Source organism: Quercus lobata, chromosome 9 (assembly GCF_001633185.2).
Source record: "Quercus lobata isolate SW786 chromosome 9, ValleyOak3.0 Primary Assembly, whole genome shotgun sequence".
Lineage (NCBI taxonomy): Eukaryota > Viridiplantae > Streptophyta > Magnoliopsida > Fagales > Fagaceae > Quercus > Quercus lobata.
The window spans coordinates 9238612-9261690 of NC_044912.1; the positions used below are offsets into that span (position 1 = coordinate 9238612).

General features: G+C 31.6%; 2 protein-coding genes across 2 annotated transcripts; one reads left to right on the forward strand and one right to left on the reverse strand.

Moving 5' to 3' along the window:
- Positions 1 to 7385: 7385 nt before the first annotated feature.
- On the forward strand, positions 7386 to 7976 carry LOC115961166 (GDSL esterase/lipase At4g10955-like). Its single transcript, XM_031080196.1, has one exon. It carries the CDS (start codon positions 7386 to 7388, stop codon positions 7974 to 7976), a length of 591 nt encoding a protein of 196 aa, XP_030936056.1.
- Positions 7977 to 9463: 1487 nt separating this feature from the next.
- LOC115961167 (GDSL esterase/lipase At4g10955-like) lies at positions 9464 to 10186 on the reverse strand. The gene has a single exon (XM_031080197.1). The coding sequence runs from the start codon at positions 10184 to 10186 to the stop codon at positions 9464 to 9466; it is 723 nt and encodes a 240-aa protein (XP_030936057.1).
- Positions 10187 to 23079: the final 12893 nt, after the last annotated feature.

A 23079-nucleotide genomic window follows, 5' to 3' on the forward strand; every position in this document is an offset into this window, starting at 1 on the left:
AAAAATTGGTTGAGAATATCAATTCTGAAGCTTGGAAAAATAAACCCAAGTACACAATCTTTAATATGACTTGGAAAACCCATAACCACTGTCAAGACCAAATTCTTTTTTTTCTTAAAAAAACTCATTTTGTTAATGGACTAAAATTTATGCTACAAAAATTCATTTTGTTAATCTGAACACAATAAACAGCAAACCCAACAACACAATTTCATTGAATTTTTACTGAAAAATGGTTTTTTTATTTACTTTCCAAGCCACAAGATCGAGTTTGAGATTTGTAAAGTGTGCAATCTGAACCACAATTAAAGCCAACACAAACCATTTTTCAGTAAATATTCAATGAAATTGTGTTGCTGGTTTGCTGTTTATTGTGTTCAAATTAACAAAATGAATTTTTGTAGCATAAATTTTAGTCCATTAACAAAATGAGTTTTTTTAAGAGGAAAAAAAAAAGAATTTGATCTTGATGGTGGTTATGGGTTTTCCAAGTCATATTAAAGATTATGTGTACTTGGGTTTATTTTTCCAAACTTCAGAATTGATATTCTCAACAAATTTTTGCTTCCCAAACCCTTTTGCCTTGATTGAGGTCCAGATTTTTGTTTCTTTATTATAAAAACATATTTTTTCTATTTTATATACTCATGTTTCAAAACACCTCACGTTGGATTATTTATTTTTCATTACATTATATTAAAATATTCTTCTTCTTTTTTTGTGGTTGAATAATTTCTTTTTTTTTGATTCGTTAGATAAGATAGTTGCCAAGGACTCCGCGGAGATGTAAGCCAATCATTATAGTAATAAATTATGGATTTGATTGTCACATCGCATGTATAATCTCAAGATCATGAAGGTTTTTTTTTTTTTTTAAGAAATATTTTATATAAAAGAAAGTTAATTAAATTTTTGGCCAATTTTTTATATTTTTTATGAAAATGATGTCAATACTTTTTTTTTTAAGAAATATTTTTCATTACATTATATTAAAATATTCTTCTTCTTTTTTTGTGGTTGAATAATTTCTTTTCTTTTGATTCTTTAGATAAGATAGTTGCCAAGGACTCCGCGGACATGTAAGCCAATCATTATAGTAATAAACTATGGATTTGATTGTCACATCGCATGTATAATCTCAAGATCATGAAGGTTTTTTTTTTTTTAAGAAATATTTTATATAAAAGAAAGTTAATTAAATTTTTGGCCAATTTTTTATATTTCTTATGAAAATGATGTCAATACTTTTTTTTAAGTAGTTTATTAACAAGTGGATTTTAGGAAAATATTATCGTTTATAATATTCTAATTATCTTTTATCCCTTTAGTACCCACATGCGATTTGCAATGTCGAAGTTATATTAATATTCAATTAGCAAATTGCAAAAATAATATCCACGGATGTTCAAACTTCGAAGTTGGACTTGGAAGCAAAAGTCAAGACAACTAATTTGAAGGGGTTTGGTTTGGAAACTAGAAACCAATCTCCCATATTGAAGGGGTTTGGTTTGGTACATGTGTTTAAACACGTGTTTTCAATTTTTAAATAACATTACACATATTTCCATACACTTTTTCACTCACACGTATTTTCAAAAAATACAAACAATATTACTAAAACAATATTACCAAATGGGCCCACTTTATACTTCTCATCATAATCCTGTAAATTTTAGGCCCAAAAAAAAAAAAAAATTATCTAATAATATTGTCAGGGGCGTCTCCAGGAATTTTGTTTAGGGGGGTCATTAAAAAATTTTAATATAAAAAGAACTTGAATATAACAAATTATCGACAAAATAAAATTAATACATGAAGTTTTACAATTTTCTTCTACAAGTTTTCAAATTTTAAATTGTTATATGATAATTCATTATGAGTATCTATGCTCAATGTGGATAGCTATGACTATTTTATTTTGTTAAGTCTATCTAACATTTTTATTTTTATGCCGTTGTTATTATCTATTTGTTATTGTTTTTATAAAATATTTTAAACTAAATGACTAAACTAAACTCATTAGCTTCGTATTAATTATTGAGGCACACAACTACACTCATTCATATATAAACTTATACACTTTGCATCTACTTAACCAATCAAATGCTTGGACAATCACTAATTTTACAATTTTTTTCTTAAATTTTACTAACTTTATAAAAAAAATGTTATTATAACATGATAATAATACACACACATGTAACAAACCATCTCTATTTCCTAATTATTAAATTATATAAATTTATATTGTACACACAAATGTCCACACACATCATAATTCACAAAAATAGCATTATGACAAAAAGTAATACACACTATCAATATTAGACACACTCACACACATAATATAAATTTATAAAAAAGAGTGATACTTACGATTCACAAACACTGACTTTTTACTCTTAAAGTTAGAAATACTTGTAATAAGGGTGTGCAAAATTTAAGTTAGGGTGTGCAAAAATATTTTTAAAAATAAATTAAAGTATTAAACTAACAAAAATAAATAAATATTTTATATATATAATTTTTTTTTTTTTTTTTGAAGTCAGAATGGGCGGCTGAACCCCGTGAATATGGAACGCCGCCCCTGAATATTGTGACCTTTTGGAAAAGTGAGACGTATGTATGGAATTTGGGGCTTCCATTTTGGCATTTTTTAATATCCCTTGTCACTTGGGGGTTAGGGCCAACTAAAGAGCCAATATTTTTATTTTGATAGTTTGCTAGAGACGGCAAGTTTTGTCATCAGTTTTTCTTTTTTTAGATGAGTTTTGTCGTCAACTTTGACTTGTCATAAGAATAAGACAAGCTTAAAAGTTGTGAAAACAACACAAGTGCGTAATAATAAATTAGAGAGTTTATGAATGGTGAGCTAGTGGAATGATTACAATTCTCCGGATGCTTTCTTCCAAGCTGTTTCTTCCAAACAGTTTGGTTAAGTCCACCACCACACATTTTTTATGAAAAAAAGGGTATGTGGGTGACCTGAGCTGGAGTTGGAGTTATAATTGTGCACTCAACCCCATCAAAGATACTAGTGAATATAAGCTGAGATTATAGAGTTTTATCCCCAAGCGCTTCACCTTACAGGATTTAAATCTGGAACCTCCACTTCCCAAAACATTAAGAGTGAGGCCATGATCACTAGACCAACCACCTCTGATAGTATTCCACCACCATACTTATCCTTCCAAGCTGTTTTCTTCCAAATAGCTAATAATATCTGATTCATAAGATTAATCTAAGTACATAAAGTTTATATATAAATGATTTGATTACTCAAAATAAATCAATATAAAAGTGTAAAAGTATAGCTATATACTTGAAAAGTTATATATTGCTTGACTGCCTTGAATACTTAAAAAAAAAAAATAACAAAAATATCATTTTTGGTCTTTACATTTTGAGGCAACAATCAATTTGATCCATATATTTTGATAACAATCAATTTAGTCTCTTTTATTTTAAACTTGTTGTCAATTTTGACTTTTACCATTAACTCACTAATGAAAAATACAACATTTTAAACTTACGTGGCAAATTAAAATAATAATAAAAATTTTTGATAGATATTAAAAAATTTCACCTGAGCATTTTAATTTGTCTTTTACTTTTCTCTTTGTAAGGAGGCAAACTAAATTTTTTCTTTTGTAGGGAAAATAATGATCTTTTCATCCATGCATGAAAACTGAGAATTACATTGGTACTTGTGCTTTTTATTATACTGCATGGGGGAAAATTAATCTAAATAGTATCTTATAATCTTACGGGGAAAAACGTTTCCATAGAATGGTTATAATGTGAATTTAAGAATTGAAGTTTTGTTTTTTGTTTTTTTTATCTCAACTTTTTTTTTCTAATTAATCTAAATTTTAACTTTTAAAAATAAATTAATTTTTAACTTTTTATAACACATATTTAACATAAAAATTACCAAAACTATATTTTTTTATTATATATAAATACTATATAAATAAGTTACCGATAAAAATCAATTCTCAACACTTATATTCTCTATTTTATATCAAAAATAGTATTGTGGATAGAGTATAACTCTCTGTCTCTCTGCCCATGCAGCTATACAAGTGGAGAAAAAATAATCCACAATGCTAGTTGCCAAGGCTAGTAGGGGATTCCACCAACAACTGTGGTTTGATTCAAACTCTACCAATGTCAGAGAAACTTCTTGTGGTTGAATAATTTCCCTTCTTTTGATTTCTTTTGATTCTAACTCACGCTTTCCTAGAGTGGTTTATTAACAATAATTGCTCTAAATGCATTCTAGGATAACATTATCCTTTATAATATTCTAATTATCTTTTATCCCTTTAGTTCCCACATGCATGCGATTTGCAATGTCAAGGTTATATTAATATTCAATTAGCAAATTGCAAAATTAATATCCATGAAAGTTCGAACTTCGAAGTTGGACTTGGAAGCAAAAGTCAAGACAACTAATTTGACGGGGTTTGGTTTGGAAACTAGAAACCAATTTCCAGATTGTCGCTTCCAGGAAACTATATACTCCACTCTATGCTTCTCATCATTATAAATAGCATTTGACAGCATTCCTGGCGTTTCTCACCCTCAGTGAAAATTTGGCCTACAACTCCAATTTTGCTTTATTCCAAAATCCAAACTCTTTCAGCAAGATTACCAACCTGACTCTTGTTGAATTTCTTCATTGTTTTATAAACTTGGAACATTAGCACACCCTTGACATCTCTACACACCACACTGCCTTAACCAAATCCAAAAAACCAGCAGGTTGCTTGACCCAGAATTTGAAGGACTTAAAAAGGTTTAGGAAAATTATTGGTGCTATTGAAATTTTTTAGCTGTAAACATTTGCTTGCATGCATTTTAGACGGTACCCTTTAGAGTTTAGTCTTGTTTCTTCGATGAATCATAAACTGATTTACATAATATTTTGAACTATATTTCTTTGCTGTGATTTGGGTTTTGGTTGCTTTTTTTATCAGCTCTACTGATTTTGATAGTTCACTTGAGCCTACGGTCACAATTTTGAATGGCTTATCTGTTCTTGTAGTTTTGTTTTTGGTCATAGACGTAATTAGGTCAACCGAATATTAACTTTTCGAATATTAGATTCTTTAATATGAGTTTGTGGCTCCAAATTAACTCAACCAAAAAAAAAAAAAAAATTACTTATATTTTTACTATTATTAATAGGTCTCACTACACTTTTTAATACTATTTATAGGTTCATTACAAAAAAAAGTTTTCAGTATCAACTAAATAAGTTGTTCTCAAACGAACACTTATTAAATAGAAATGTCTGGCATCGATCACTTCTTCATGTTTTGTCTTGATCCCACTTAGCCTCCTAAGCTCTTTTTCAGTTCATTTGTTCTACTTAATTGATGGATGTTTTGTGAATATTAAATTGTTCATTGACTTTTGAAACCTTCTTTTTTCTTTTTTTTTTCTTTTTTTTGCCTCAGGTGGGTGAAGGACTTCAATAACATTATTTAGCACTTCTTTCTTTCGCACATTGTGCAGGTTGGTACCTTTTTATCCTGAAAGTTTTATTGAGTGTAAAAATGTTCAATTTCAATATATGTCGAACATCAATTGGCTCCAAAAACAATTCAAAGGCTTTTGCTTCTCCCATGGTAGTTTATTTCAAAGGAAATCAAGAAGAGCGGAACATAAGGAGTAATGCCTACTGAGAAGCAAAATTTCCTCAAATCAGGACCAGGACATCTCACCGCTGTTGTCGACTGGTAAAAAACAATTTCTGAGTTTCATTATTAAAAAAAATATTTATAAAAAAGATCGCATCATGGATCAACCTTTTTAATTCGGGTGAAAAAATTCAGGTTTGAATATGGTATTTTCCTTTGGGTTTGAGATCAAATTTGCCGCATTTAATTTTACTTTCACCTCTCCAAAGAGAATATATTAATAATTTTGCTCTTAGTGAGTAGTGACTCACAATTATTATTATTTTATTTTTTTAAATCAATAGTTGAGATGACTTGAACCCTAAATATTTTTGTTAAAAACAGAATGAGATATCAGTTAAGGTATATATATTACTCTTAATCATTTTAATATTGATAGATTATGTTTGTTGTGATAAACACTGACTTGAAAATGCTAAAAATTAATATTACAAATTTTACTATATAAATTTTACAAATTGACCAACTTGACAATGAATGTGAACAGTGAATTTCAATAGAATTTTTTTATAACCACAACATTTTCATAACAAGTTAAGGTGTCAATAAAATAAAATAAGATTACATACCAACTACAATTTTTCTTTAAAATTTTTGTAAGATTTTGTTACGTTTGTAGACTTTCTTATTTCAATAACATTAAAAAAAAAATGTACAATTTCTTTTAAAAGAAAAGAGAGAATAAATTATTGAATTAGTGAAATATATAAGTTTGTAAATCTTATATGGTAAAATTTATAATATTTCTAACATCAAGAATATTAAATTACTCCTATGAAGTCTACTATTAACACCAATTTTACGTCAACCACTAATAATTTGTAATCTCAAGTACAAGTTATGAAATAAAATGTGTCACTTGCCTTTATTCTTTGGCCTAACTAAAAGTCTGGCACAACAGTCTCATTTTTCTATTCTTCTTTGCATTAATGCATTTACCTACTCCATTTTTTCAGTCCCCAGAAAGTTCATTTCTGAATAAAAAGTTGATCATATCTTGTTGGGTTCATGGCTTGATCTTAAATTCTGGTGTATTCATATTATACCATATGCATAGATTGGTTATACCAGATGCATCTCAAAGGTGTTTGTAATGGTCTAATGTAATTTTATTTCTTTCCCTACTTAGTTGATATGTGGCGTCTCTTCTTTTATTGAAAAATTCTACTTATTAATAAGTAAATTAACTTCACCTTAGATTTCTACTACGTACTATACAATCTGTCAATCTCCTTGCAGGAGCGACAAACATTACCGAAGATCGGTTGTTGCCAGCTTAGTTGAAGGAGTGTACATTCTTGAACGTGACCGCCAGAAGAACCGCCAAGAATCTCAAGCTCTTGCTCCACCTTGGTGGGAGTCCTTCCATTCCAATTAAGTCAAAAACTCATAGACAATAACGACTTATCCATATTCGGTGCCATTTATGAATACAAATACCCACCTTCTTCTTCTTCTTCTTCTTCTCGAAACATCCCGCACTATGTTATTGCCATTCGGGGTACACTCCTCAAACGACGCACATGGTCACAAGACTTCAAGTTAAACTTCCAGTGCTTCTTTAACGAACTTCACCAGAGTTCCCGCTTTCAACAAGCAGTTGAGTTTCTTCGCAAAACAGTTAAGTCTAAAGGTGAATCCAGCGTGTGGTTAGCTGGACATTCTCTGGGGTCAGCTATGGCACTGCTTGCGGGAAAGGAAATGGCCAAGGAGGGTCATTTAATTGAAACTTATCTTTTCAATCCTCCATTCTTCTCGGCCCTCTTAGAAAGTGTGATCAAAGATGAACGAGTGAAGTTTGGAATCCACTTGGCAACCAGTGTTTTCAAGACAGGACTCGCGGGTCTTAACTTTGTTGTAAATGGTGGCCAAGCTGATGACCCTTTTGCGGTGCTATCTCCCTGGCTTCCTTACCTTTTTGTGAACCCAGATGATCCTATTTGTTCAAAATATGTTGGATATTTTGAACACAGGAAGAAGATGGAGGATAACGGAGTTGAAGAATTTGAGATGGTCGCAACAAAGAACTCCACGTGGAATCTATGCTTAAGTGTGTTGGGAAAGGATTCAGGTTCAGAACCACTGCATCTCCTTCCTTCAGCAGATCTGACCATTAATAAGGTTCAATTCCCAAATATTGAAGGTGTTGTTGATGCTTATAAAAAGTTTAAAAGAGCTCATAGTCTTCAACAGTGGTGGAATCCTTTTCCCTATGAATCTATGCGTTATAACTACAACACTACAAACGGTGTTGAATGTAGCAGCTAATTAGTGTGTAAACAGGCCCAAAAGACTACCCAATACAGACAAAGTCTGTGGGGGAAGAATGGGTCTTGGTAAAGCTTTTGTCTGACCCGAATGTGGGTCTTTTGTGGGGGTGGGGTGGGGTGGGGGGGTTGGGGGTTGGTGTTGTTTGTTCTTGCCAAGTTAGAATTTCCTCCTCCTCATAGATTTCAATCGATCTAAATATATCACCTGTATTGATAAAGATTTCTAAGGTTAAAGGAGCTTACAAGGTTATGAAAGAAAAATCTGAGTTGTCATTACAATAATTTACAATTTATTTTTAGTTCTTTAAGCACTAGGAAGCATGGAAATGAACACGAGTACGGGTATAACACGGTGAAATAACAATTTTTGAAAAATTAGGATATAATGTGAGAATATGTATATTAATTAATAATATATTTTTTTTATTTTATATATTGTTAAGCATACCAATTCATATGAGAGAGAGAGAGAGAGAGGATGAGTGATTGAAGTAAGATTTTCTCCATTATGAGACTTACTATGCTCGCATTGAGTTTATCCGAATTATTAAATTACTATTATTTATTTATTTATTGATAATAAGAGTGATAGATAAAGATTCATTCTATTAGGGGTGTTTTTGTGAATACATTTCTAACATCAATCAATATATATATATATATATATATGTATAAAATAGACCTCATGTGAGAGGGGCAGTGGTGTTGACAATGGAGGCTGAGTAAGACGAAAAAGCTATAAAAATGACGTGAGTCACAGAAGCTTTTTTTTTTTTTTTTGGTTAAACCACCTGGTATCCGGAACCACAGGGGCTCTGACTAAATCCGAATTCGAGCCGGGTAGGACCACAAGGGCGACAAAGCTCTCCCAACCGAGTTTTAACGCAGCTGTATGCCCAAGGCTCGAACACGAGACCTTAGTTAAGCTAGGACAACCTCTTACCAGTTGACCAACGCGCTCGGTGGTGAGTCATAGAAGCTTTGATACCATATAAACACAATAATATTCTAGAATATTTTCAGCCTTACCAATTCGGCTTAGGACTTTTCATTTATATAGGATTGTACAAATACAAAGATTCAAAATATAAAAGAGTTTGAATTACAAACAACTTCATCTTATCCTATCTTTAGTAGATCCTATCTACAATTTGTAATTCGTCTTGGAGATTATCACAACTGCTCTAGACAACTGGATTAACATCAGCAGCTGTTGTGGACAGCTGGATTATCTTCAGCTCTTATCGGTAACACGTCGATATCCATTCTATAAAAAATCTTGTATGAGACAGTCTCATGAGATCAATGTCTCAAGGACATGTGGGTTTCATGCATGTAGGACCCACATGTCATTGAACACATGGAACCCACGTGTCATTGAAACATTGGTCTAATGAGATACTTTCTCCCATTCTTCCCTCTCATATTTCGAGTCTGGACTGCTGCATTGACAACTCTTTTGGGCCTGTTTACACAGTAGCTGCTTCATTCAACATAGTTTGTAGTGTTGTACTCATAACGCAGAGAATCATAGGGAACATAATTCCACCATTGTTGAATTCCATGAGCTCTTTTAAATTTTTTATACTTACAAAAGGGTCCTTGGAATTCAGTCAATTGACACCTATTGATAGTCAGATCTGCTGAAGGAATGAGATTCAGTGGTTCTGAGCCTGAATCCATGCAACTCTTTGTTAAAAACCTATCAACTCCTCCAAGTATTTTTGCCCTCATCTTCTTCCTCTGTTCAAAATATCCAATATATTCTGAACAAATAGGATAATGTGGATTCACAAAAAGGTAAGGAATCCAGGAAGATAGCGGAACATTAAAAGATTCATGATCTTCAGTCTCATGATGTTGGCAACCATTTACATCACGACTCAGGCCTGCACTGACAACACTACCTGCACAGCGGATAACAAACTTAACTATTGTATCCTTGATAGCTGCCTCCATGGGGAAATATAAGAATGGAGGATTAAAAAGATAAGTTTCAAGAAAGTAACCCATCTTGGCCATGTTCTTTCCTGCAAGCAATGCCATAGCTGACCCCGGAGAATGTCCAGCTAACCACACCCTTGCACCTCCAGACATAGTAACCAGAACACAATCCATTGCAAGTTGAAAGCTGGAACTCTTGTGAAGTTTGTTATAGAAGCACTTGAAGTTTAATTTGCCGTCACGTAACACTGTCTCCTTTTTCATGGGTGTTCCTCGGAAGGCAATTTAACATATTGTGGAAAGCTTGGAGCAGGATTAGGGTATTTGTATTCATAAATGGCACCGAATATGGAATCATTATTGTCTACGAGCTTGTGATGTAGTTGGAAATGGAAGGATTCCCACCAAGGTGTTGCAAGAGCCTCAATTTCATCACGGTTCTGCTGGCGGTCACTTTCAAGAATATACACTCCATTAACCAAACAGGCAATAACCAATCTTCTATAATTTACATCGTTCCTACAAGGATATTGTAAAATAGTAAAAATATTTAGTGAAGGTTGCTTGTTAATAAATAAAAATTCAAGAACAGAAGCCATATACATATCAACTAGTTAGGAAAAAACAAATTACATTACACAATAAAAAACACCTTTGAGATGCATCTGATATAACCGAACTATTTTATGGGACTTGTACGCACATCATTTTTTGATGGGACAAAATTCCAGTGAGGTATAAGAGTGCACCAGAATTTAACATCAACCCAACAAAAAATGCCCAACTTTTTATTCAAGAAGTTGACTTTCAGGGGACAAACAAAGAGAGGGGAATCTAGAGAGAAATCCAAAGAGAGAGAGAGAGAGAGAAGACTGTTGTGCTTGTTAGGCCAAATAATAAGTCTAGTGACACAACTCATTTCACGACTTGATGATGAGATGATAAATCATTAGTTGGTTGGTAGTAATAGTGGTGCACTTAACAAGAGTAATAGAGGTATTACAAAATTTACAACATAAATTTTACAAATTTGTGTCACCAATAACCCCAAAAAAAAGTAATTAAAATATTCATTTATTAAGTTATTGAAATTTATCAATCTCATTCATTGCCACATCAATTTGTAGTACTTATATAGTGAAACTTATAGTATTTTTAGTATGTTTCACTTTGCTTTTATTATGCCAAATACAAACAATTATATCAAGAAACTCTATCTTAAAAGTTCATAAAAGAAGGAAAAAAAAAAAAAGCTTTATTTGGTTAGAACTTAGAAAGATGGAAAATGTTAATTGATGGAAAAGTATGAGGTCAGAAAAAATTTTAGTTTTCTATCATGTGTGTTTGGTATAAAAGATGGTAGAGTGGAATATAGAAAATAAATATAACTTTATCCACATTGCTAGTTATCTCACTACTAGTAAATATATCTTTCTGTTAGCTGATATTATTCTGTGTGTATGTTTTCATCTTAATTTATAATTGTGAGTCACTAAAAGCAAAAACAGTAAATAATATGTTTGGGGAGGTGCACGTAAACCACTAGGCTGTGACAATACAGAAAAGTCGGTTTTTTTTTTTTTTTTTTGAGTCAACAGAAAAGCCTGTTTGGTGCATTAAAATCAAGCATTATCCTAACACTGCACGTTGCATGTTCTGAAAAATGAAACTATGAACAATGTATATACACTATTTTGGATTCGTTAATGAAATACTGTGAACATCTCTTATACTTTGGAGTTTGGATGCATTGGAATTTCTCTTTAGTTTGTTATGGGCTGAATGAAATTCCTTAGCAGTTGATTACACACTGTTAGTGAAGAATTGGTTAATGGTCTTACCAGTTAATATCAACTCTGGGATTTGGTCCTGAAAGGCTGAAATTTTCACTACTAGACGGCCTTACTCCTTCCTTTGTTGAGTTTCTTTTTTTTTTTGGAGAAAGAAAGAGAGCTTTGTTGAGTTTCTTGGCTGCAAAAGTTTAGTCAAAACAATAAATTTTACACTCAGCAAGAAAATATCTTATTAAATACTTTGTAATAAGTTTCATTACACTCAAATATACATAGACAAATTCTCAATAAAATAGAAGTTTTATTGCTTTTATTACACACACTTTGCTACACACCACTTTGCTGCACACACTACACACCACTCTTATTTCTTATTTCACTTGCATGCTTCGCAATTGGTGGATAACTTGGCATATACAGAATCTGTTAGAGATATAAAGACCAAACTGTACTACAATCCAAAAACAAAGGAGGTAAGGCATTAAAGAAGCCTATATTAAAGTCATTCCAACACACAAAATGTACAAAATCAGGTCCCCTAAGTAACCCTAAAGTCACTCAAACACACAAATGTATAAAATGAGAAAAGTTAGACCCCTGGGTGATTAATGCTGCAGAACACATAAATCAGCTTATTCATTAAATGAAATGCCTCTTTACAATTCAGTGCTCTTTTATACTAGCATCTGACAGAATCTACAAACTATACCAGCCATACAGACTTAACTACCCTTAACTACCTCATCTCTAAAAGCATATTAAGCACATGCTCAATTACAGTAACAGCACATGCTTGATTACTGTAGCTACAGGTTACAAGATACACACAGTAAAGCTATCTGCACTATCACAAGCATACACCAGCTGTTGGTATCCTAACAATATAGGACATACAAGATTAATAATGTAACCTCACTCTCCAGCCTTTTGCTTGTTTTTAGGGGTGAGAAAAGACTCGGTCAAAAGGCCATTGGCCCTTTTCAAGTACTCCCAAAAACATGTAAATGATGTGATGTGTTCAGCCATGAACAAATAAGTAAGAATATATCAGAGAGTAAATAAAATAAATAATAACAAAAAACTCTGGAGGAGGAGGCGTGTGGCGAGGCCGCTGTCGCTGCGAAGTTAAAAAACGCTGCTGGGGTTTGGAGTTGGAGTGAAATGATCCCTTTCTTTTTATATCCCCCATTACACAATTTCTGACAGTTTTCTTCGACAAAGTTTTCATTTGACTAAAAATTTCAGTGCCACAGTACTAAATTTAAATTTGTTCTCTGCAACAGACTTAGAACAAGTCTGGTGACATTGCAGGTTTGCTTAAATTTTTGATGATCTGTCCCGTTTTTTGTTGGCCACAGTTCAAGATGAAATTGTTGATACTGTAGTGCCGTATTAATCTATAAAAGACCACGACTTGCCATATGGTGAGTTGTGGCCAATAGTGTGGCCTCAGAGTTTTTACTATCTATAATTTCTCGCTCTGTCTTGGTGAATCTATTTTTTGTCATTTAGTATAGTATAACTTGTCTCACTCTCCTTTAAAAGTTACCGTGACTTTTGAGTGGAGTTGTGGTATGCATTTGTATTAGAACTTATTTCCCTCTCCCTTGTATGTGTGTTTGTTTCTCAAAAAAAATCATATTATATATATAATAAAAGTTGGATTTAAACGTCATGGTTGCGTCACGTGACTTCACCAAATTGCATAAATTTTAATAAATTTTTAGATTTTAAGGATAGATATATACATATTTTTTGGATAAATATGACAAATTAAGTAATGAAAGAAGGTAGTATTTGATTTACAACTATAACAGTTGTGTCTATCTAAAATGTTATCAACAAAACCTAAAATCAATAGAATAGAATTAACTAAAGATAGAATTTAAATAAAAAAGAGAGATAAAAAAAAAACACAAAAGAAAAAAAATTGAATTTGCTTCTTTTTTTTCTTTTTTTTCTTTTCCTTACGTTGCTTTAAATAAACTTAAAAAAAATAAAAAATAAAAAAAAGTACAAACATTCGGACATTTGCTGTTTGTAGTAGTTGGAACTTGGAAAATCGTTATCACCATTCACGAGCTTCGGCAACCGTAAACTCCAATTTATCATTAATCATCAACTTTTTCCTAATCAAGTCCATTTGAGATGATGAAGCTGATAAACGTTCCAAACTTCTCTCTTTTTTTATCATAAGTTTAAAAAAAAGGGTAAAAGGAAAAAAAAAAAAAAAAAGATACAACTTGCATTTGAGTTTCACCTAAATTACTTTTTCTTAATAATAAAATTAAAAAAAATATATTTGAGTTTCACCTAAACTACTTTTTTTTGTTTATATAATCTTCTTTACAACCTAAAATTCCTACTATATATATACATGGTTTTTTGGTGTTTCATTATTTCTACTACGTACTTTACAATTATTCGTTATATTCTTCCTTTCTCCTCTCTACCCTACCTACAAACTTGCAAGTAATTTTTTTTTTCTTTCGTCAAATTGAATAGATTTTGTGTATTTGTTGCCTTTTTATTATATATAATATGATTTTTATCAACAAGTTTTATAGATAGGCTGAAATTCTATGTTTGATCACACATTTTAGTGTTTTTTTTTAGAAGTCAATATAGCAAGCAATATATTTGTATTTTTTAATTTCTTATTACATGATTATTTGTTGTTGACATCAATATTTTATAATGGATTTAATTGGTATGGCTTTTGTTTTGTGCTTTGTTCCATGTAATCTATATTCTTTAATTAAAAGCAAAATTTGTTGTTGTCAAACATGAAATTGGATACGAGAGAATCCATCCGTCTAAATTTCTATGTAAGTCTATCTTTACTTAACTCTGTTTTTTTTTTTTTTTTAAGTTTAAAATTTTGGATATTTTTTCATTAATGAATTGAGGTTTTGGCTTAATTTTGTTTTCAAACGTTTCAATTATTGAATTCATTATTTTTTCATGTGAAATATTAATATCTATGTTTTTCTTATGATAAAAAATATAATATATGTGTTCTTAAAGGTTAAAACACAATACAATTACAAACATTATTTTAAGTTAGGGTGTTATATTTATTTATTAGTAAGTTAGAATGTTACATTAAGTTAGAGTATTATATTTTTATTTATTATTAATTTAGAATGTTACATATGGATACATATGCTGGTTTAGGGTTAATATAACTTATAACCATTTGAATGAAATCAACACTAAAACAAATTATTTAAATATCAAAATAAGAAATAAAAATTAAATTTCTTTTAAGTGTACATGTACAATTTATTTTTTAATCTTAAATTTTGAATTAATTCTTTTTTCATTTTATTTATTATTAAATTTAATTATATTATCAAAATATTTTTTATTAAACCATACATCGCACGAACATAATACAAGTATATATATATATATATATATATATATATATATTTCTTGTCATTTATCTGTTTATAGTCACTCTTTCTTGGGAAGTACGGTTCTCTTTACTCCTTCGCTCTTAAGTCCGCTTACCATAAATTATTAAACTCAACTGAAAACACTTACCATAAATTTGATTGGCTGTCTTGGGAAGCACGGTTCTCTTTACTCTTTAGCTCTTAGTCCACTTACCATAAATTGGATTGGCTCGTGTTAACTGTGTTTTAAAGAAATTATTAATAACTAGTCACATACTTGTGTATTGTGCGTGATAATTTTTAGATAAAATAATATTTTAGTCCCTAAACTTTATAAAGAATTTTTTTAAAAATAATTATATCATTTTTTTTTTTAATTTTGTTTATATGGTTTCTTACCATTATCATATATTTATTAATTGATAATTTGCATAACATTGACATTAAATAAGAGATAAAATTGTTCATCAGTTTTTTTTTTAAGTCATGGTGTGTGTGTGTGTGTATAAGATTAAATGAAATGTCAAAAAATGAGATTATAAAATTTTTTAACTTTATTTCTAGTAAATTTCTAAATTACCAAAGAACATCTCATTTTTAGTTATGATGGGAAATATAATTTCCCTAGTTAAATTTAAATTTTGTGTTATTATATTTAATCATTGATTATTGATTTAATTAAGTGAATGTAGTGGTTGATTTTACTGCACTATAAAGTTTTGAATGTCCTCTATATAGGCATTTCTATTTTATTTCTTACTCCTCTTGGCCACTTTTTTATTTTCCAAATAATGGTTACCATTGACGTTTGATTTCATTTCATTTTTTCTTCCATCATTTATTCTTGATTACTTTGTATGTTCCCTTACTAGTTGTAGTTTTTATAGTTATCAATAAGAAATATATATCATGGATGACTTGAATAGTTGCAGATGTAGTTACATTAATGATATATCAAATGTTTTTTTTTCCCCTTTCTTAATTTTCAAGGAAATATGAAAGGTATTTCTCTAGTTTGGTTTCAATCAATTAAGACATCTATAATATCTTAATGGAAGTTGTAGGGATGTTAGGCCTAGTAGAATATATTGGGCCTAGGGCCCAATTCGAGGACATGAAGTAATCCGAGGAGGGGTGAACATTATTAGAGAAATCTGTATTGGTAAGTGAATAGGTTAATTTTGATCATAAGGGTCCATGAGAGCGATCCGAGTATGAATACCTCCTCGACTAATCAAAGCCGAAGTCCAAAATGGTGGTCTACCATCCAGGGCAGCATTCCAGGAGATTCTATTGATATGGATAAGCATCACAGAAATACAGAATAGAGGGAAGTCCTAAAATATCTAAAGAAAAAGTTGCTACCACCGCATTAAATGCTCTGCACCTAACCAACTGGCCACATTAATGTGAAGGTAATACTTGAATAGTAATTTTCAGCCTTACAGCTACTACCAGAGATTTCAGGAAGGTGTTGATGGGACAAGGATCAATACCAGCAATCTGCCCTATGCATGGAGGGTAAAGAGAAAAGAAGGAAGATAGTATAAAATAGAAAGAAGATCCTAAAGAGAGGAGATCGAGAAATTAAGAGAAAAACACTATAGCAATCAAGAATTGAACTTGTAATCAAACCTGAGAATAAATATATAAGAACTGATCTTCTCGGATTGTGCCAAGGACGATTTTCTTTAGATTAAACTAGTCTATCTTCATTTTCTTGTCATCTTGATCTATTTTACTTGTTGTTAGACTCATTAAAGTCCAGTTTTTCAACTCACTCTCTACAAATTCATTGTATTGGGCTCTTTGGGCCTAAGTTCATCCATCCTTTGGGCTTGGAAGCCAAATTGTGTTCTTACAGAAGTAATAATGAGCATTAAAAAAAAAAAAATTAATGTATGAAGCGGTTAGGTTAGTGGTATGTCAAGGTTTAAAAAAAAAATTAAAATTCTAAGGAAATGTAAAAGGCCTTTTTTGAAAAAAGAAATGAGAACTTTTTGAATCGTAGAAATATGATTGTTTTAATTACCTTGTTTATAGACTTCATTATTAAGTTATAATCATCTAAATTATAGTAGACCACACAAGATAAACATGTATAGATGATTTTTTTTTTTTTGGATTATTCATGAATCAATATTTCATTGTTTACTTATAAATGTCTAAATTAAAGTTTTTTTTAAAAAAAAAATCTAAATTAAAATAGATGAATATGTAAAGGTAAAATTATATGAAAAGTTAAAACTACCCAAGATAAACGTTTAACCACTGGTAGATATGTGTTTTTTGAAGACTAAAAGTTTGCTTGATTACTTTACCAGGAGCTATATAACTATGCAAATATTGTTGCGAATGGTTCCATCATTTGCAAATTATTAAGTTTGGCAGTCTTGCTGCTTTGCATGATATGATTTATTTGTATTTAACCTAGATCTAAATTATTGATCTAAGTAATCACTTGGTTAATATATTAAGTTAAACAAGTTGGTTTAAGGGGTATAAACGAAAAAACAGAAGTCCATAAAGAGTCTATGCCCAAGTTTGGTGGCAAAGGTTTCCCGTTTAGAACCACTGCATCTCCTTCCTTCAGCATATCTGATCGTTAATAGGAGTCAATTCCTAGGTGATGATAAGGGTCAAAATTTTAGAACATTTCATGAACTTCAACAGTGGTGGAAATGTTTTGCCTGTGAATCTACGTGTTATAAGTACTAACACTACAAGGTGTGTGGGGACAGAATGGGTCTTGGCCATTCGAAATTTTCTTATTTTGTGGGCTAGCATAGAAATTTGTGTATTCAATAAAACCTTGCATTGTTTGGAGTGTATTTTAGTATTTCACTGAGTTATTTGACAAACCCAATAGTGGATAGTGACCACATGTCAATATTGGGTTATTTTAATGCAGCTTAGACAATTTTGTTGTAATGAATTTTGTTTGGTTATAATTTATAAATGCCCTTTCTTGGGGGAAAATTATTGAATACTCCGGGAGTATCATAAATATGTACTTCCTCCTCTCATATAAATTGTAAATCCTACCAAAAATTTAATTAATGAGACCTACAATTATGTGAAATGAGAGAATACACATTTATGGTACTTTAAGAGTACTCAATAATTACCCCCTTATTAGGATAGACTTGTGTTTTGATTTCTCATGTAATGGAAATGTCATCATCCTCTACTTGTTAAAATATTTGTTATGGTTCAAATTACACAATTTTGCAACTTTAAGTAATATTATATTAGCTAAGAAATTGTTATGGATTAAAATTTTGGAAATCCAATATAGTCAAATTACATATTTTCTATGTCATCCATTAAATGTTTAAATTTCAAAAAAAAAAAAATGAATTGCAAAACTATGCATAAAACATGAATTTATAGATCAAATAGTAAATAAAATCATATTTACACCAAATTTGGCATGCGTATTAAGAACATAAGTAGCATATACTCCAACGTAGAATTTTCTAAGTATTAATTTAATAAAAAGTTTTTATTTTTATTTTTTATGGTTAGCTCAACTGATAAAGTCTCTTATGGTTGAATAATTAGAAATATGAAATTCGATCCCCGTCTACACCAAAACTGATTGGTATCTTGGTCTGATGATAAAGAATTATTATTAGGAGCAGACGTTATAGGTTGAAACAATCTCAAAAAAATTAAAAAAAAAAAAAAAGTTATTAATTTGTATAACATTGCTTAAGGTTATACCTAGTATAATTAACTTGGACCCAACTATAATTGGTATAACTTTTTGTGTTACACTTTATACTTCACCAATCATGGTTTGAGATATTTTTTATTTTTTAACATTAAGAGTTTGTTTGGGATCCGTTTATTTTGCTAAAACTGAACACTTTTTGTTAAAAGTACTGTAGATAAAAGTAAAAGTTAGCTTAAAATAGTACAGTAGAACCCATGAATAGTACCAAAAAGTGCAGTGGGAGCCATGAATAGTAGCAAAAATAAGTTGGAAAAATTAATCATGTCAAAGGGACACAAAATGAATATATAGCAAGTTTTAACATTTTGCCATCTCAAAAGTCTATTTTGGGCTTTCATAGGTGCAGAATTTTTTATAGCTTTCTTTTTTTAGGGTGGGGGTTCTCAAGTCGACCTTTTTGTTGTTTCTTTATTATTATTTATCCCTGCTAGAAAAACAAAGCTTTAGGATCTATTTAGTAAGAAATTTTTAGTAATGTTGTTTAAGTTTTATGAAAATACATGTAAGTAAAAAAGTGTAAAAATACAAATTGTAGCATTTAAACAAAAAATTTCGTTGTTTAAATACTATTACCAAATAGGCCTTAATTACTCATATCAAAGAGATAAGAGATATCGGATCCTTAAAGCTAAATATTTTCCACATGTTACCATGTTTACCAGTCCCCAAACATCAAGAGGATCCCATATTTGGACCGCTCTCTCGCTAGGGGCCGAGTTGCTTCTTGACGGTATGCAGTGGGTTGTAGGAGACGGATGGACTATTCGAATTTGGAAAGACCGTTGGCTTCCTAATGGCTCCCTGTAGAGTTATATTGAGGGTCCACTCCTCCCCCACGAGGAAGACCGTCGGGTCAACTCACTATGGTCAAACCAGGCTTGGTCTTTCGACTCACTTAACCTCCCTCTCTCCCCCCAGCTCCAAGACCTTCTTCTAGGTATTCCGGTGGCCCGCTTTGCTAGCCTTACTGACTCCTTTCTATGGCCCCACAATAAGGGCACGTGTTCCGTCAAATCTGCGTCAAAATTTCTTTTTAATCACCAGCAAGCCCCTTGGAACAAAGCCCTTTGGAACTGGATATGAGCTTCCCCTTGCCCCAAAAAGATCCAAATTTTCCTCTGGAAGGCTCTGTGCAACCGACTCCCTACCAAAACATACCTATCTTTTGGACGTCCATCTGTGGACTCTCGTTGCCCTAGATGCCAGTCACCAAAAACAACTATACACATTCTTCGTGACTGTCCTTGGGCGAAAGAGGTCTGGCACCAATACCCAGGTATCCTGCCTCTGTCCTTCTTCCAACTGTTGCTACAAGACTGGCTGCGATATAATGCTACGATGGTTAGGACTTCCTTACCCCAACACGCCCCATGGCAAGTCTATTTCCCCTTCACCTGTTGGAAGCTTTGGTTAACTCGTCATGAAAGAATATTCAAGAACCAATCCCGCTCCCAACATAGCCTTATCTACCCCTCGGTACAAGCGACGACAGAATTTGATTTCCTCGCCAGTACCTCCAAACGTCCCTCGATCCTAGTTCCTCAGCTTATTAGTTAGCAAGTGCCCCCCTACCCCTATACTAAACTTAACACCGATGGTTGTGCCCTAGATAACCTTGGTCTGGCCAGAGCAGGGGGAGTTTTACGTGACCACCAGGGCTGATGGATCGTAGGATTCTCAGCTCATGTGGGCCTCGCAACAAACAATATGGCTGAGTTAGCTGCGGTCAGACAAGGTCTGGCATTGGCATGGAATATGGGTGTGAAGCTCTTTCAGCTGGAGCTAGATTCTAAAGTGGTCATAACCTGGCTAACAAATAAAAATATGAATTATCCCACTAACATGCTACCTTTGATTTGTGATTGCAGGAACCACTTGGATCAGGAATGGGAGGTACACGTGCAACACGTGTATCGTGAGGCAAATGGCTGTGCAAATGCTCTAGCAAAGCGGGGGACCCGCCAACAGAATCTGATGATTGTGTATAGAGAATGTCCCACTTTTGTTAATGTATCATATGTTAGGGACTTGACTGGCCTGGGGGAATCTCGACTATGTGTCCCCGGCACAGTTGTTGGTGTTGTATGAACGCAGTGTGCTTTAAATAAAACCTCCCGCTTTCCACCAAAAAAAAAAAAAAAAGGAAAGAAAAAAAGAGATAAGAGATACAGTTTTTCCTTTTTACAATGCCTGTAGGCCCTGTACAACCCATGGAGGAAAGGCCCGCAAAAACAATATTCCATACACGCATCTGGATAAAGCCCATTTCCCAATATCATGGACTGCACCATTTGCATGTCATCAAACCCACATCTCGGCGTAGGCCGTAGAGTCCTTATGTCATCGAACAGATCAGACTCCATGCAGATTTGGAGTATGTGGTAACATTAATAGATTGCCCACGTATGCATGTAATGCATCACATATTCACATCTCTAGTAAATTGTCTATCATCATCACTCATCCCTGTATTGCTAAGGTTTGCTGAGCTTGTCATTGCATGACTAGCCTAAAGAAATCAAAGCATAAGGTAGATCCCAGCCTAATTAAGCAGAAATACTATTTTTAATTTTCTGGTGGTCCAAAAAGTCTAGAAGTCTAGAGTTTAAATTGATATAATTTTAAAAGTTCATGATTTGATTTAAACTTAACAAAATTATATGATTTAATATGTCACCCATAAAATAGTTTACAATGTAATTTATTCTTTTTACATATAGCCATATTTATCCTGAAAATTATAATATTGACTTTTGTTATATACACATACTTTTTATATAACTTATTTTGTTAAAATACAAAAACAAAAACAAAGAGTTGTCAATATGTGAACTATAATTATTACAATTGAGAGAGAGATTCATTAACACTCTAATCTCGGAAAACATACCCTGTTTCAAGTGTATGTTTCTTCCCCTTCACAGCTGGTGGCACCCACAATTGATGGATCCACCAACTTGTAAGAGATAGAGCATATACCTAAAACAAAGTATACTTCCTCACATATAAGACATGGATTATTATTATAGGACATGGATTTTGTCTATTAATATTATGGGAAAGTGACACATATGTCCCATTGGAGCTTTTAAGCTTTAGTTTTTTTGATACATTTAAGCTTTAGTTAATTTCTGTCCCATTATCAATTAATTTATTATCCTTCGTCACATATAGGGCTAACAAAATAGCCAAATTTGACTTGTCATAAGGCAAGGTTTGCTAGAGACAGCAAGTTTTGTCATCAGGTTTCACTTTGTCATTGGATAAGCTTCCATTGGGTATTTCAAAGGGCCGTTTGAGAAACCTAAAAAACGGATGCTATCAACTAATTAGAAAACTAGGCAGTATTGAGTTTTCTGTTGCTGAAGTGTACAGGGCTCAATTTTGAAGGTTAACATTTGATTTCATGAATCAAAATATTGTACTAACTGCAAAGTATTATGTCAATGTCATTTTAAATGATGTAAAACACCTTTAAATTATAATATTTAATATGAATCATAGAATTAGTTTATTTTAAATGAAAAAAGAAACAAAATAAAACTAAAAATCATATAATATTATAATAGTAGCTAAATTGGTCGGCACATTTTAGTGTTCTTAATGAAAACATTTAAGGTTCATATCCCTGTTCTATGTAATTATCAAATTATTAAAAATAAAAATAATGATATGAGGATTGCTTTGGTTCTAATTAATAATTTATTAATTAATATATAAAAAATAGTCTCCTTTTTCTTTCTTTCTATTTTCTCTCTAGTCTCTATTATTAGACAGTAAAATGGTTTTTTTTCATCATTCCAATCTTTAATTCTCCTACTTTGATGTATAATAGATTATAGACATCTCTATATTTGCTTACATAACCCAATTAAATTTTACAAATTTCATGGCTATTCCAAAAATCGAAAACTGTTGTTCCAAAAAAAACATGCTAGACAAGTATTTGTTAAGAGTGTTTGAGTTATATTACTCAAAATAATATTACTTAAAATATGATGTTTAAGTTTGATAATGTTGTTCTAGTAACGTTATTTAAGTATTGTGAAAATATATGTAAATGAAAAAGTATTGTGAAAATACGTATTATGTTGTTTAAATAATGAAAAAATTATTGTTTAAATAACATAACCAAATAGGCCCTAAACACTAATTTTAGAAAAAGTTTAGTTTATTTTTTATATTTTTTTAACTGAAAGTGTCCTTTTATTTTAAATACACAAT

Bases quoted from the DNA above. Each gene is read 5' to 3' on its own strand.
- LOC115961167 (XM_031080197.1), bottom strand. From the start codon at position 10,186: ATGAAAAAGGAGACAGTGTTACGTGACGGCAAATTAAACTTCAAGTGC.
- LOC115961166 (XM_031080196.1), top strand. From the start codon at position 7,386: ATGGCACTGCTTGCGGGAAAGGAAATGGCCAAGGAGGGTCATTTAATT.